The 16,453-nt window shown below is 34.2% G+C and overlaps 1 protein-coding gene across 1 annotated transcript in view; it reads right to left on the bottom strand.

Moving 5' to 3' along the window:
• The window catches only part of Wrn (WRN RecQ like helicase), a 141,853-nt gene that overhangs the window by 51,759 nt on the left and 73,641 nt on the right, over positions 1 to 16,453 (bottom strand). The window contains exons 19-22 of the mRNA XM_077792648.1: positions 11,735 to 11,909; positions 3,547 to 3,728; positions 1,587 to 1,688; positions 1,004 to 1,096 (exon numbers count right to left, since the gene is read on the bottom strand). Coding sequence (XP_077648774.1) covers positions 1,004 to 1,096; positions 1,587 to 1,688; positions 3,547 to 3,728; positions 11,735 to 11,909 — 552 coding nt within the window. The remainder of the gene's footprint in view (positions 1 to 1,003; positions 1,097 to 1,586; positions 1,689 to 3,546; positions 3,729 to 11,734; positions 11,910 to 16,453) is intronic.

Raw genomic sequence — 16,453 nt, 5'->3', positions numbered from 1 at the left:
TACTTCTATTGATTACTGAGAGAAGATGTTAAAGTCACCAACTATAACTGTGGATTCTCTTCTCTTTTCAGTTCTTTTAGGTTCTTTCTTTGGAGTATGTAAACATTTAGGATGTCTTTTTGGTTGGGATAGTTGATTTTATGTTTAACTTGGCTAGTCTGAGGTACTCAGTTGTTTGGTCAGATACTAATCTAGATGTTGCTGCGAAAATATTTTGTAGCTGTGATTTTTAATATTCATAATCAGCTGGCTTTAATTAAAGGAAGTTACCATCAATAATATGGGTAAGTCTCGTCCAATCAGTTGAAAATGTTAAGAGTAAAAAATGTAGCTGAAGAAAGAATTCCACTTCAAGACAGCAACATCAACTCTTGCCCATGTTTCCAGACTGCTTAACTTGCCAACCCCCACAACTGTGTGAGCCAAATCCTTACAACCAACTCCACATAATTCCTTTCATCCTTCCCCCTTTAATATAAAATCATTCATCCTATTTCTCTGGAGAATCAGGACTAATAAATGAGTGAGCTGATCCTTTTACATCATGCAATGTCCTCTTTTATTCCCGCTAGTATTTTTTGTTCCAAAGTGTCCACTGCCCAACATTAAAACAGCAACTTCAGCTTTCTTTTGACCTGTGTTTTCATGGTACACCATGTTTCATTCTTTTGTTAACCTACCTTTATAAATATACTTGTAGTGGATTTCTTATAGCATATAAGATAGGATCACATTTTAAAATCAATCTTGAGAATTTACACCTTTAAATGATATTTTTAGACAATTTACATTTAACAATTGATTATGTTTAGGTTTAGGTCTACCCTTCTATTGTTTTATCTATTACATAAAGTAAAATACTCTAAATTGTTTGCTTTTTAATTTTTAAATAAATTCATTTAGTTTAAAAAAACTAAAATATACATTCAACAAAAATTCAATTAAATATGACCTAAAAAAAGAGAGAGAAATTTTAGAATGTTCATCAAGAAGAAATCTGTACCTGAATCTGCAATTATCACAGCATTTTTCAGTTCCCATAATACCCATGGAGGCCTTTCTTAGTTGTTTGTCTTCAAAATGAGACAAGATGATTCTATCCAAGAGAAATTTCAAAATTAAATAAATAAATACACACACGTTAACTTCATTGCTAAAAATAGATAAAATCACCATTAATTATTTGCCTGGAACTTCATTATTTGAGTTTAGTTTACTCAGGCACAAAGAAAGCTGCCTTTAAAACTGAGCATACCATAACATCAACAAAATATTCTTTCAAAATAATCCTGATTATTTAGCAAATGTTTTTCTTAAAAGAGAAATAGCCTGAGTTTTCATAAACCCAAGCTACTAATTGATATAAAATAAGTAATACAGCTGAGCTTGGTGGTACATGCCCATAATCCCAGCTACTCAATAGGCTGAGGCAGGAAGAGCACAAGTTCTAAGCCAGACTGGACAACACAGCAAGATCCTATCTCAAAACAAAAAATAAAGAGGACTGGGGATACAGCTCAGTGGTAGAGTATCCCTGGGTTCAATCACCAGTACAAATAAAATAAAATAAAATAAATAATACATACTGTCGCCTACATCTCCTGGAATGAAGATACTTTTCCATTTTTGCCATCATCTTTAATTTGTATAATCGAAACTTTTCATTACGTATCTCGGTAAGGCAGTTCCTGTCAATTCAAAATTTCACAGGGATATGTGAAACTATTATTTATTACTGCTTATTTTCATAACCTACAAAACTCACACTCATATTAGGATAAAGAATATTTCTAATCACCCTAGAAAGTTCTCTTATATTTCTTCACAATCAATGCCCCCAAAGGAAGGAAGAACTTTTGTAATTTTTATAAAAATTGCTTTCAAAAGAATTCTACCGGTGCCAGGCGTGGTGGTGCATACCTATAATCCCAGAGGCTGGGGAGGCTGAGGCAGGAGGATTCAGAGTTCAAAGCTAGCCTCAGCAAAAGCAAGGTACTAAGCAACTCAGTGAAACCTTTCTCTAAATAAAATTCAAAATAGGACTGGGGGTGTGGTTTAGTGGCCTGAGTTCAATCCCTGGTATCAAAAAAAGAAAAAGAATACTACCTATGTCCAAGTAACAATTCTTAAGCTGCCTTTGAAAAATTACTATACATGCTAGTTCTTCATTTTGATTTATATGTCACAAACTTTTTGATTTCCAGCAAATCTTTTATAATACACAAATTTTTACCTTTTCCCAGGTAAGTCTATGCATTATTTTAATTTATTTTCTAAGAAACTGAAAGCATTTATAAAAAGAATACCAAAAGAGGCTCATTACCAGTAGGAGTCTTTATCCCTATTAAATCTTCAGAGAATTTCTTGATCCTCCAAAACTAACTTTGGATATTGGGGTATGCAGGAACACCCATAAAGTATAAGAAATAAATTTCTTCCTCAAACAAGTATAATTGATTTTCTTCTATAATACTGAATTTATTAAAAATTGTTAAATCGGGCTGGATCTGTGGCTAGTGGTAGAGCGCCCGCTTCGAACTTGGTAACTATAAAATGGGATTTCTGTTCATTCTGTTTGATCCTCAGCACCACATAAAAATAAAAGAAGATATTGTGTCCAACTACAACTAAGAATATATTTTTTAAAAATTGTTAAATACTATTAAAACACGTTATCTTCTAAAAAGTCAGTGCAACTAAGCTCACCCTGTTTATGTCTAGCCTTCTGTGAATAAATTTTATAAATATCAATATCAAATGATAAAAATCTCCCGAATAGCTTTATATACCTTTCCAAGAATAAACAGAAGAAGGCAAATGAAAGGGAGGGAGGAGGGAAAGGAAAAGGAACTACAGAATGAAACTGATTTCTGAATTATGCTCCATACATATATGAAAGAATAAATAAACAGACTCTAAGGTAACTATGGCTGAAGACATTACAACATGAGAAGACATGAGGAGGAAAAAATACTATTCACTTGATGTACAACAGTAGAAAAGTATTCTGTAAGATCTATGTTATATGCCTAAGTATAAAACTTATTTAGGTAATTCCTCACACTCAGGAATGGCTAAAATTCGGTCATCTCCTCTATGTGGCAACATTTATCATCAATGTTCTTCATAGATGTTGTCTGTTTTGGATTTTTGCTTTAATTTGTTTGTTGATTTGGGTTTTTTAGTTTGTTTGGTTTTTTTACTTTTTTTTTAATTTGTTTTACTTAGTTACACATGACAGTACAATGATCTTGACATATCATACATTTGAATCAAATGGGATATAATCTCTCATTTTTCTGAGTGTACAGGTTGCAGAATTACATTGGTCATGCACTCACATATATACCCACAACAATAATAATGTCTACTTTATTCTGCTGTCCTTCTATTCCCCCCTTCCCTTCCCCTCCCCTCACTTCTCTCTACCTAATCGTGTTTTTTTTTACTTTAAATATACCTGAAAATTACTTGAAATTTTAGACCCTGCTTCAAATATTTTCTTGGAAAGAAAGAAATATGCAAGGTGAAAACAATAGTTTTTACCTATTTAAGTTAAAGTCTGCTGGAGCCCAGAGTACATGACAAGAACTTTGAAGTCCATCACGGCCAGCTCTACCAATTTCCTGATAATATGATTCCATTTCTTTAGGAGCACCATAATGAATGACTCTGCGAATGTCAGCTTTATTAATGCCCATTCCAAAAGCTATAGTAGCGATGACACACTGAGAATAAATAACATAGTTTGACAAACATATTTAACAGAATTAAAACTTTAACAATAATTCAATCATTAAAGTATCTGGCATAAAACTAAATTTAATATAATTTCAACAAATCACCTATAGAATAAAAGAGTATCTGCCCAATTTACTTATTCAGATAGGAAAAGAAGAACTTAAATTATCATTATTTGCAGATGATATGATTTTATACCTAGAAGACCCAAAAGGGTCTACAAAGAAACTACTAGAGCTAATAAATGAATTCACCAAAGTGGCAGGATATAAAATCAACACGCATAAATCAAAGGCATTCCTGTGTATCAGCGACAAATCTTCTGAAATGGAAATGAGGAAAACCACCCCATTTACAATATACTCAAAAAAAAATAAAATACTTGGGAATCAACCTAACAAAAGAGGTGAAAGATTTATACAATGAAAACTACAGAAACGTAAAGAGAGAAATAGAAGAAGATCTTAGAAGATGGAAAAATATACCCTGTTCATGGATAGGCAGAACTAATATCATCAAAATGGCAATATTACCAAAAGTTCTCAATAGGTTCAATGCAATGCCAATCAAAATCCCAATGGCATTTCTTGTAGAAATAGATAAAGCAATCATGAAATTCATATAGAAAAATAAAAGACCCAGAATAGCAAAAACAATTCTAAGCAGGAAGTGTGAATCAGGAGGTATAGCGATACCAGATTTCAAACTGTACTACAGAGCAATAGTAACAAAAACAGCATGGTACTGGTACCAAAACAGGCGGATGGAGCAATGGTACAGAATAGAGGACACAGAGACCAATCCACAAAATTACAACTACCTTATATTTGACAAAGGGGATAAAAGCATGCAATGGAGGAAGGATAGCATCTTCAAAAAATGGTGCTGGGAAAACTGGAAATCCATATGCAACAAAATGAAACTGAATCCCTTTCTCTCACCATGCACAAAAGTTAACTCAAAATGGATCAAGGAGCTTGATATCAAATCAGAGACTCTGCGTCTGAAAGAAGAAAAAGTTGGCTCCGATCTACATATTGTGGGGTCAGGCTCCAAATTCCTTAATAGGACGCCCATAGCACAAGAGTTAAAAACAAGAATCAACAAATGGGACTTACTCAAACTGAAAAGTTTTTTCTCAGCAAGAGAAACAATAAGAGAGGTAAATAGGGAGCCCACATCCTGGGAACAAATCTTTACTCCTCACACTTCAGATAGAGCCCTAATATCCAGAGTATACAAAGAACTCAAAAAATTAAATAAGAAAACAAATAACCCAATCAACAAATGGGCCAAGGACCTGAACAGACACTTCTCAGAGGAGGACATACAATCAATCAACAAGTACATGAAAAAATGCTCACCATCTCTAGCAGTCAGAGAAATGCAAATCAAAACCACCCTAAGATACCATATCACTCCAGTAAGATTGGCAGCCATTAGGAAGTCAAACAACAACAAGTGCTGGCGAGGATGTGGGGAAAAGGGTACACTTGTACATTGCTGGTGGGACTGGAAATTGGTGAGTCCAATTTGGAAAGCAGTATGGAGATTCCTGGGAAAGCTGGGAATGGAACCACCATTTGACCCAGCTATTGCCCTTCTCGGACTATTCCCTGAAGACCTTAAAAGAGCATACTATAGGGATACTGCTACATCAATGTTCATAGCAGCACAATTCACAATAGCTAGACTGTGGAACCAACCCAGATGCCCTTCAACAGATGAACAGATAAAAAAAATGTGGCATTTATACACAATGGAGTATTACTCAGCACTAAAAAATGACAAAATCATGGAATTTGCAGGGAAATGGATGGCATTAGAGCAGATTATGCTAAGTGAAGCTAGCCAATCTCTACAAAACAAATGCCAAATGTCTTCTTTGATATAAGAAGAGCAACTAAGAACAGAGCAGAGAGGAAGAGCATGAGAAAAAGATTAACATTAAACAGGGACGAGAGGTAGGAGGGAAAGGGAGAGAGAAGGGAAATTGCATGGAAATGGAGGGAGACCCTCATTGTTATACAAAATTACATATAAGACGATGTGAAGGGAAAGGAAAAAAATCAAAACAAAACAAGGGAGAGAAATGAATTACAGTAGGTGGGGTAGAAAGGGAAGATGGGAGGGCAGGGAAGGGGAGGAGGGATAGTAGAGGATAGGAAAGGTAGCAGAATACAACAGCTACTAGTATGGCAATATGTAAAAACGTGGATGTGTAACCGATGTGATACTGCAATCTGTATACGGGGTAAAAATGGGAGTTCATAACTCACTTGAATCTAATGTATGAAATATGATATGTCAAGAGCTCTGTAATGTTTTGAACAACCAATAAAAAAAAAGATAGGTAACTATAAAATGGGATTTCTGTTCATTCTCTATAAAAATCATAAAATAAGTGGGTTCTCTGAACATCTGTGAGTGTGAAACACAAAAGAGGATCTTAAAAATATTTATTGTATTAAATGAAATGTTTATATTATGCAGTATTCAAGTATCTTACTACATAGCAAAGTATCTTATCCTAACATGATTCTAAGACAGAAACGTCTCATTAAAGATGGTGAAGTGAAACATAATTTTCACTTCATCCTTTAATTTTCTCTACATCCTTAAGAGGAAATGACAGAATACCTAATATGCATGTATATGCTAAGAAATCTTAAGAAGTATTAACAATAAGAATACCAGTAAATGGATGGGGCTGGAGACTATCATGATAAGTGAAATAAGCCAATCCCAAAGAATCAAAGGCCAAATGTTTTCTCTGATATGTGGATGCTAATCCACAATAAGGGGGTGGGGGGCTAGGGAAGAATAGAGGTATTCTGTATTAGACAGAAGGGAGTGAATGAATAGAACATTATGACCCTATGTATATTATATATATGATTACACAACCAGTATAATTCTACATCAGGTACAACTACAAGAATGAGAAGTTATACTTCATTTATGTATGACTTATACATGCATTCTACTGTCATGTAAGAACAACAACAAAAAAGAATACAAAAAGAGCTGGGCATGGTGGCTCACCCCTGTAATCCTATCTGTTCAGGAGTCTGAGGCAAGAGGATCATAAATTCAAAAGCAGCTTCAGCAACTTAGCAAGGCTGTAACCAACTTACTAATAAATTTAGTAAAATTTAATATAATTCAAAATAAAAAATACAAGAAGGGCTGGAGATTCGGCTCAGTAGCTAAGCACCTCTGGGGTCAATCCCCACTACAAAAAAAAAGAGAGAGAGAGAGAGAGAGAGAGAGAGAGAAAGACAAGTAACCGTAATAAACTACATGACTGCATTGCTTAAAGATAAAAAAAAAAAAAAACCTTTACAGAGTAATTGTGTAAATCTTGTACAATGAAATAAAATTATGATAGAAATAAATGGGGCAGCCCATGCCTATAATCACAGCTACTCAGGAAGCTGAGGAGGATTACTTGAGCACAGGAGTTCAAGATCAGCCTGAGCAATACAGGGAGACTTCGTCTTTTACTATTATTTATGTATTTAAATTAGGTATATAAGACAGCAGAATGCACTTTGATTCATTGTACACAATTGCAGCACAATTTTACATTTCTATGGTTGTACACGATGTAGCATCACACCATATGTGCAGTCATACATGTACCTAGTGTAATGATGTCCATCTCATTCCACCGTCTTTCCTGCCCCCATGCATCCTCCCTACTCTCCCTCTCCTTTGCCCAATCAAAGTTCCCTCCATTTTCCCCATGCCTCCCCGCTCCCCATTATGGATCAGCATCCACCTATCAGAGAGAACATTTGGTCTTTGGTTTTTTGGGATTGGCTTACTTCTCTTAGCATAATATTCTTCAACTCCATCCATCTACCTGCATCCATCATCCTCGTCAACACTTACTGTTGTTTGTATTCTTGATAACTGACATTCTGACTGGCATGAGATGAAATCTTAGAGTAGTTTTGATTTGCATTTCTCTAATTACTAGAGATGTTGAACATTTTTTCATATATTTGTTGATCAAATTCATATCTTCTGAGAAGTGATTGTTCAGCTCCTTAGCCCATTTATTGATTGGGCTATTTGTTTTTTTTTTTTTTTTGGTGTTAAGTTTTTTGAGTTCTTTATATATCCTGGAGATTAGTGCTCTGACATGTGTGTGACAAAAATTTGCTGCCAAAATGTAGGCTCTCTGTTCACCTTATTGAACGTTTCTTTTGCTGAGAAGAAGGGAGACCTCATCTTTAAAAAAAAAAAAAAAAATTTGTAAGAAAATTGGTGAGGATGTGGGGAAAAAGGTACATTCATACATTATTGGTGAGACTGTAAATTGGTGCAGCCAAAACGGAAAGCAGTATGGAGATTCTTTGGAAAACTGCAAATAGAACCACCATTTGACCCAGCTATTCCACTCCTCGGTCTATACCCAAAGGATTTAAAAACAGCATGCTACAGGGACACAGCCACATCAATGTTTATAGCAGCACAATTCACAATAGCTAAACTGTGGAACCAACCTAGATGCTCTTCAGTAGATGAATGGATTAAAAAATGTGGCATATATACACAATGGAATATTATACTCAGCAATAAAAGAATAAAATCATGGTATTTGCAAATAAATGGATGGAGCTGGAGAAGATAATGCTAAGTGAAGTTAGCCAATCCCAAAAAATCAAATGCTGAATATTTTTTCTTATATAAGGAAGCCCCTACACCATAGGTGGGTAGGGAGGGGGAGGCATGGGAGGAACAGATAAACTCTAGATAGGGTAGAGGGATGGGAGGGGAAGGGAGGGGGGCATGGGGTTAGAAATGATGGTGAAATGTGATGGACATCATTATCTAAAGTACACGTATGAAGACAGGAATTGGTGTGAATATACTTTGTATACAATCAGAGTTATGAGAAATTGTCCCCTATATGTGTAATATGAATTGTAATGCATTCCATTGTCATATATAATTTTTTAAAAAAACTTAAAAATGAAAGAAAAAGAAAGAAACAAGTAAATTGAGGAAATGGGGTTAGAAATGCATAAAATGGAGAGGGAGAAGAAAAGGACACTAAAGAATGTGAAAAAGATCTAAACTTTCATCCTTCACAGTGGGGAGTCAATAGGTAATGCCTAAAACATATTAAAAAATTAAGTAGTAGCAATAGAAGCAAATCGTGGCAAAAAAAAAAATAGTTTTAAACACCTAAAGGCTCAGCTAAAAGAGTTGAGAGTAGGAAAAAGAAGTAAAGAGGCATGAGGGGCTACTTACGGAGTTGTACGTATAACTGATAAAAATTAAAGTCCATGTTAAAGAAAATAGGTAAGCAAAGATAGGGCAGAAGAATAAAAAGGATAAAAGGAAAGAAGAAAACTACTGAACTAGTTAAAGGATGATGAGAAGGGTGAGAGAAAAATAAATACAGCAATAATAATAATAATCAATAATAAGTTAAAGCTTTGGACAAAGACTAGGCAATTTTTCTATATTTAAGGGTTAATAAGCAACACAATAATGATTCTACTTTTAATCATATTATTTTTAGAAGAGATCAACCAATTCCATAGACTTTATTGTTTAAATATCCCTATTAAACTTTCAAGTATAAATAAATATATTTTATCAAATAACTGATTTGCAGCCTCATTCCAGAAAGAAAGAGAATTTAAGGTATCATCAAAGGACAAGTGAAAATACAAATGGATATAAAACAAAAAGTCAGGATTAAATATAAGAATGAATGGCTAGATTAAAAGGCAAATCTACATGCAAATATAGTTAGATATGGCTATAATAATCACAAATAAAAGTCTATTTTTCTAAAAATATTAAGATTCTAAGCATCACTCAATCTAAGCTATTAAGAGTTGAAGATATCAGCTAGACTTTAGCCCTGCACTAAGGTATAAGTCAATTGTAAAAAGAATTACAGGAAAAGTGAATATTTAGAATTCAGGATATTTATTCATTCATTAAGCACTAAATAAATATCAATGACAAGTAATCAACTGCAAAAGCACTAGCCTCTTCCATGTAGAAGATGAAATATATTTTCATCACTTGAAAAAGTGATTTGAGAACTTTCAATACAAATGTGGAACTTCTAAACAATTAATGACAAAGGACTATCTTGGACCAGGTGTTAGATAAAACAAAACTTGATGTTAGACTAGAGTAAAATAATCAATTCTAACTTATTAATCTTCATAATATGTATAAATATTTGTGACATCCCACCATAGAAAGGGAAAATATAGTATCACATATATACATACACCCTTCTAGAGATCAGGTGTAAGCTAAAAGATTACTATGAGGATTTTTAAGCCATATTTCAAAATATTAATATTTAAAGGAGCTGTGTATTGGTAGGAAAATCAGATGCATCCAATGAAATTAACCATCACAAAATAACATGGATAAAGTTTGTACTCTCTCATATTTTTGGGAGATATTTTAGTCTAAATGAATAATTATTAAATTAAATGAACACCTGAACAAAGAATAAACCATTGGTCAGTTAAAGGCTTGGAGACTGATTGCTAAGATTTAGTAGGCAGCTAGTAAATTTTATCAGACAATTTTCAAGCCACTGAGATAATAAAAAACACAAATTTGCATAAAATCTCTGTCTAGTTATGACAGCTGTTTCTATCTGGGGAAAGGAGGGGAAAGAAGAGAATAGATACTTTGGGGCAGATATGCATTACAGCAAACCTACACATAGTGAACTTTATAGACAGTACATATGAACTATACTTAAGTGTTAAGATGTTTGAACAATTCTAGTTTGAGGTGGATAACAACTACCTCTCATAGGGAGGGCTTGATAGAAAACTCCAGGGCTGATGCAAGTTCATTTCTTGAGAGGAAGAACTATTATATTGGCTTACAGTGATCATGTGGATATGATGCTGACATCATTAAGTTGTTGATCGAAACCAACTCATGTGACTTGAATTTAAATTCTCCCAGATATTCGCTAGGTTGCCTACTGAACCAAGCCAATCATGACAGGAGTCTCAGTGGCACCATCTCATAATAACTTCATCATTACCCTCCCCTTCTTCAGTTCTGCCCTTAAAATTAATCCTATTAAATGCTACCAGTCTATTTTTATGATAATATCATTCTGCTCAAAAACACAGAAGAGTTCATCATGTTAATTTTCAAACTCTTTTCTGTGGCATGCTAAGGTTTACAAAACACCTACAGAGGCTGTCTTACAGCCTGGGAGGTTCAGGTCTCCCTTCTCCCTCATGCCAACTCCAACTAGAATTATTATTTAATCTATCTTACCTATTAGATAAAAGCTCATTTAAATGAAAAATTCTAAGGTTAAAGTAATCGGGAAACACTACAGGAATCTAGCACCAAGCCCAGTATATCTCTTTCCTACAAGTTTTAAAGCCATCCATAAACCTGGCCAACAAATCCATTTAATCTTTTTCTTAGGAGTCTTTAATAGTTCCTCACTGCCTCTTTATCCATACTTTTTGCCATTCCTATCCCTTGCTCTTTCCCTCCAGTCATTCCAAACCACTCATAATTTGCTGAGCCCTGCATCCATACTTTTTGCCATTCCTATCCCTTGCTCTTTCCCTCCAGTCATTCCAAACCACTCATAATTTGCTGAGCCCTGCATGCACTCTCACATCACACGTTAGTCCTTCTTCCTGGAATTCTAAAACCAATTCTTCTGCTCTCATCACCTACCAGCCTACAAACTTCTATTCACATTTTCAAACTATTCAAATTGCACCTTCCTGGATAGTCAACTCACATCACAAAACCTATCTCAGACTGCTTTTTATACTTAATAATATGCAACAGTTTTTTCATACACTTACCTTTCACATTACATATAGACTGATTTCCTTAACCAGAGGAGCTATATTATATTTAATACCAAAAAGTATTTAATAAAGATATGATATAATTTGAGAAATATCTATTTTCTCTAAGGAGCACAGAGAATAATGACAATTGATTTTCACACCTGAATTTCATCTCTCATGAACCTATGATGAACATCTTTCCTTATGTTAAAACTCATGCCTGCATGGTATGTTCCACAGGTTAACTTCAGTTTCTTAAGTTCAGCAGTAACTTGTTCTGTCATTTTTCTAGAAGGACAATAGATGATAGTTGGACCTTCAAATTCCCAATCAGAACTAGAAGGAAAAAAGGAAAAAAAAGAACAAACATAGTGAGAGAAAGAAGGGGGTGGGGGAAGAATATTTCAGACCAGTTTGGGTTTTATCTCATTTAACATTTCCTTTCCATTAAACAAAAGACTAAAAGCATATTAAAAAACAATGACATATTTAACTTCATGAAAATCTAAAACATTATGGAGAATCACATGTGAAATGAGTTGTAGTGAGCTCCAAAAACTTTTGACTTAGTTTTGGTTCAAATCAAAGTTAAAACATGGAACAAGTAAGTTTGTCCTAGCAGAAGCCATGATACAAATGTATCAACTATTGATGCAAATATTCTAGGAATGTAACACAACAGAGAAACAATTAGTCTTAATTTTTGTAGAAGTGAATATTTATATAGAAATATGTATAAAAATTTTTATTCTTTTATGTTCATAAAGTTGAGCTTATTTACTAAAAAAAAAAAAAAGACCTTTTTGGAATATTGCAAGATTCCTTTTATGGTTCAAAGAAGTAATTACTAGCAATCTTGAGACCATCAATGTTTAAGAAAAAACTGTTTCAATGTCTATTGTAGAAATTTGTGCTTACTTATTAAGAGTGTAAACAATGATTTCCATAAAACATTTAATACCTCAATGCATTCATTTACTTAAGGGTATTCATTTATGCTGACTTAATTATTATAGACAAACAACTATTTTAGATTCATGAAAAGTTATTTTAGGGCTGGGACTGTACCTCAGTGGCAGAGTGCTTGCCTAGGATATATGAGGCACTGGGTTCAATCGTTAGCACTGCATAAAATAAACAAACAAAAAAAGGCATCTGTCCATCTATAATTATAAAAATCATAATTTGATTTAATTTTAAATTCATATACCCTTTGATGTAATTTCAATTTAGAGTTTGTTTGTTTTGTGGGTACTAAGGATAGAACCCAGGGGTACTTTACCATTGTACTACATCTCCTTTCCTTTTTTTAATTTTCATTTTGAGGAAAGGTCTTATTAAGTTGCCAAGTCTGGCCTCAAACTTGCTTATCTTCCTGCCTCAGCCTCCCATGTGGTTGGGGTTACAGAAATGTGCCACCTTGTCTGGCTCCAATTTGAATTTTGGGAATTTATTTTATAAAAAAACTTATCTGCCAAAAGATAATATGTACAAATATTCAGAGTAAAACTATGATAGTGAAAAATAATCTAAATGTTCATCATTATGTATATTCTTATAATGGAATACTAAAAAAAATTTTTAATATGTCAAACTGCACTCTACTGTCATGTATATCTTTTATTTTTTTTTAGATGTACAGGGACACAATACCTTTATTTTATTTGACATGGTGCCGGGATAGAACCCAGAGTCTCACACATGCTAGGCAAGTGGTTTACCAATGAGCCACAACCCCAGTCCTCCTAAACAAACATTTTTAAAAAATAAATGTTTTGGGCTGGGGTTGTGGCTCACAGGTAGAGCACTTGCCTACAATACATGACGCACTAGGTTTGATCCTCAGTACCACATAAAAATAAAAATGAAGATATTGTGTCCACCTATAACTATAAAAAAATGTATTTTAAAAATTAAATGCTTATAAAATCATTAAGAAGGACTATGGCAGAGGCTACTGAAAATTAAACAGAAAAATCAGGTAATTTAATAATATTAATAACCTACGCTACACAAGTTTTGATAGTAAACATCATAAAGGAGTGAGAAAGGCTAAACTTTTTTTTTTTAGTTCACAAAAATCTTATTATAAAAAACACATTTTCAAAGAAGAAAAAACGGCTCACCAAAATCTGGATAGTATATTCTACACATTAAGGCCCTAATTTAATAAAATAAAATATATGGAAAAATACTTTAAATGAAAGGAGAAATGGATATGGTATGAAATTATTTCTTTATAAACTTAACAACAACAAAATAGGGGTGCACGTCTGCATAGTAATACAGTCAAAGAAGTCTATATAGCTAAACATCAAAATATCAATAGTAAATATACATAGAGAATGGGACTGAAAAATGAGCCATTTTCAACTTAGAAGTGCATCCATATTATTCAAAATGATATTAAATCTTAAAATTTAAAAAGATACAGATAATATGTAAAAATTCAAACTTAACAAATCAAGCCTAAAAATTCCTTTTACAAAAGGAATTTACTGCCAAGTAACTTACTAAAAACTGTTATGTCTTCATAACAATTTCCTGAGGGTAAAAACAAAAAGCAGCCCTTATTTGCCTAACCATTAAATGAAATAGGCAAAAGAGGTTCATCTAATTATCTAAATAAATATAATGTGAGGGCTGGGACTGTGGTTCAGTGGTAGGATGCCCGCTGTGTGCGTGTGAGGCCCTGGGTTCGATCCTCAGCACCACATAAAAATAAATAAATAAAGATATAATCTCCATCTACAACTTAAAAAAATGTTTAAAAAATATATAATGTGAATATAAAAACAAAATAAGGCTATTTTAAAAAACATTTTCAATCAATAAATAGAAAAAATGGAAATACTGACAAATGGCAGAATCAAAGTAAGAGAAGAAAATGGAAATAAAAAACCATTGATCTGAAGCCTTAATTACCCTCTACTTCATGTCTCAGATCTGTAGAAAGCATTCTGACTCTCAGTGTTTTACTACTACTATACTCTGCTTGAAGGACTGAAAATGGGTATAGAATATTTCTTGATCTGTTTTTAGAAAAAAATTCCATATTAAATATTGACATATTGCTTCCAATATTAGGTAAAGGAGTCTGATCTTCATTCCCTAGAATAGAATTCCAGAAAGGTGCTCCAAGATTTAAGAGGAGTGCTTTCAGAAGATGAATATGAAAGTTATGTGCAGAGTGCAACAATGAGCAAGAGGAGGAGAGAGATCTGTTAGGAGATATTCAGTCTGGGATATAAAGTAACAAAGACATCAATTAGAAGAATTAACATAAAAAAATAAAAGAAAACATTTGCATAAGACATGGAGACCAACAGTGTCAAAACACAGAGAAGCCCACATGGTGGTGCTTGCCTATAATTCCAGTAGCTCCGGAGGCTGAGAGACGAGAATCCTGAGTGCAAAGCCAAGCCTCAGCAATTTAGAGAGGCCCTATGCAACTCAGTGAGACCCTGTCTTTAAATAAAACACAAAACAAGGCTGGGGATGTGGCTCAGTGGTCAAGTGCCCCTGAGTTCAATCCCTGGCGCCCCACCACCACCAACAACAACAAAAATACTTGGGAATCAACCTAACAAAAGAGGTGAAGGACCTATACAACGAAAACTACAGAACCCTAAAGAGAGAAACAGAAGAGGACCTTAGAAGGTGGAGAGATATACCTTGTTCATGGATAGGCAGAACTAATATCATTAAAATGGCCATATTACCAAAAGTTCTCTATAGGTTTAATGCAATGCCAATCAAAATCCCAACGGCATTCCTCGAAGAAATAGAAGAAGCAACCATGAAATTCATCTAGAAAAATAAAAGACCCAGAATAGCAAAAGCAATTCTAAATAGGAAGAGTGAAACAGGCAGTATAGTGATGCCAGATTTTAAACTATAACTACAGAGCAATAGTAACAAAAACAGCATGGTACTGGTACCAAAACAGGCAGGTAGACCAATGGTACAGAATAGAGGACACAGAGACCAATCCACAAAATTACAACTACCTCATATTAGACAAAGGTGCCAAAAGCATGCAATGGAGAAAGGATAGCATCTTCAACAAATGGTGCTGGGAAAACTGGAAATCCATATGCAACAAAATGAAACTGAATCCCTCTCTCTCACCTTGCACAAAAGTTAACTCAAAATGGATCAAGGAGCTGGCAATCAAACCAGAAACATTGTGTCTAACAGAAGAAAAAGTTGGCCCTAATCTCCATCTTGTGGGGTCGGGCTCCAAATTCCTTAATAGGACACCCATAGCACAAAAGTTAAAAACAAGAATCAACAAATGGGACTTACTCAAACTAAAAAGTTTTTTCTCAGCAAGAGAAACAATAAGAGAGGTAAATAGGGAGCCTACATCCTGGGAACAAATATTTACCCCTCACATTTCAGATAGAGCTCTAAGAACTCAAAAAATTAAACAACAAGAAAACAAATAACCCAATCAACAAATGGGCCACGGATCTGAACAGACACTTCTCAGAGGAGGATATACAATCAATCAACAAGTACATGAAAAAATGCTCACCATCTCTAGCAATCAGAGAAATGCAAATTAAAACCACTCTAAGATACCATCTCACTCCAGTAAGATTGGCAGCCATTATGAAGTCAAACAATAACAAGTGCTGGCGAGGATGTGGGGAAAAGGGTACACTTGTACATTGCTGGTGGGACTGCAAATTGGTTCAGCCAATTTGGAAAACAATATGGAGATTCCTTGGAAAGCTGGGAATGGAACCACCATTTGACCCAGCTATTCCCCTTCTCGGACTATACCCAAAAGACCTAACTAAAAAGAGCATGCAACAGGGACACAGCTACATCAATGTTCATAGCAGCACAATTCACAATAGCTAGACTGTGGA

The sequence above is a fragment of the Urocitellus parryii genome, chromosome 14, assembly GCF_045843805.1.
Source record: "Urocitellus parryii isolate mUroPar1 chromosome 14, mUroPar1.hap1, whole genome shotgun sequence".
Taxonomy (NCBI): domain Eukaryota; kingdom Metazoa; phylum Chordata; class Mammalia; order Rodentia; family Sciuridae; genus Urocitellus; species Urocitellus parryii.
The sequence above is the reverse complement of the archived record's forward strand: the minus strand, read 5'-3'. Positions and strand labels throughout refer to the sequence as shown.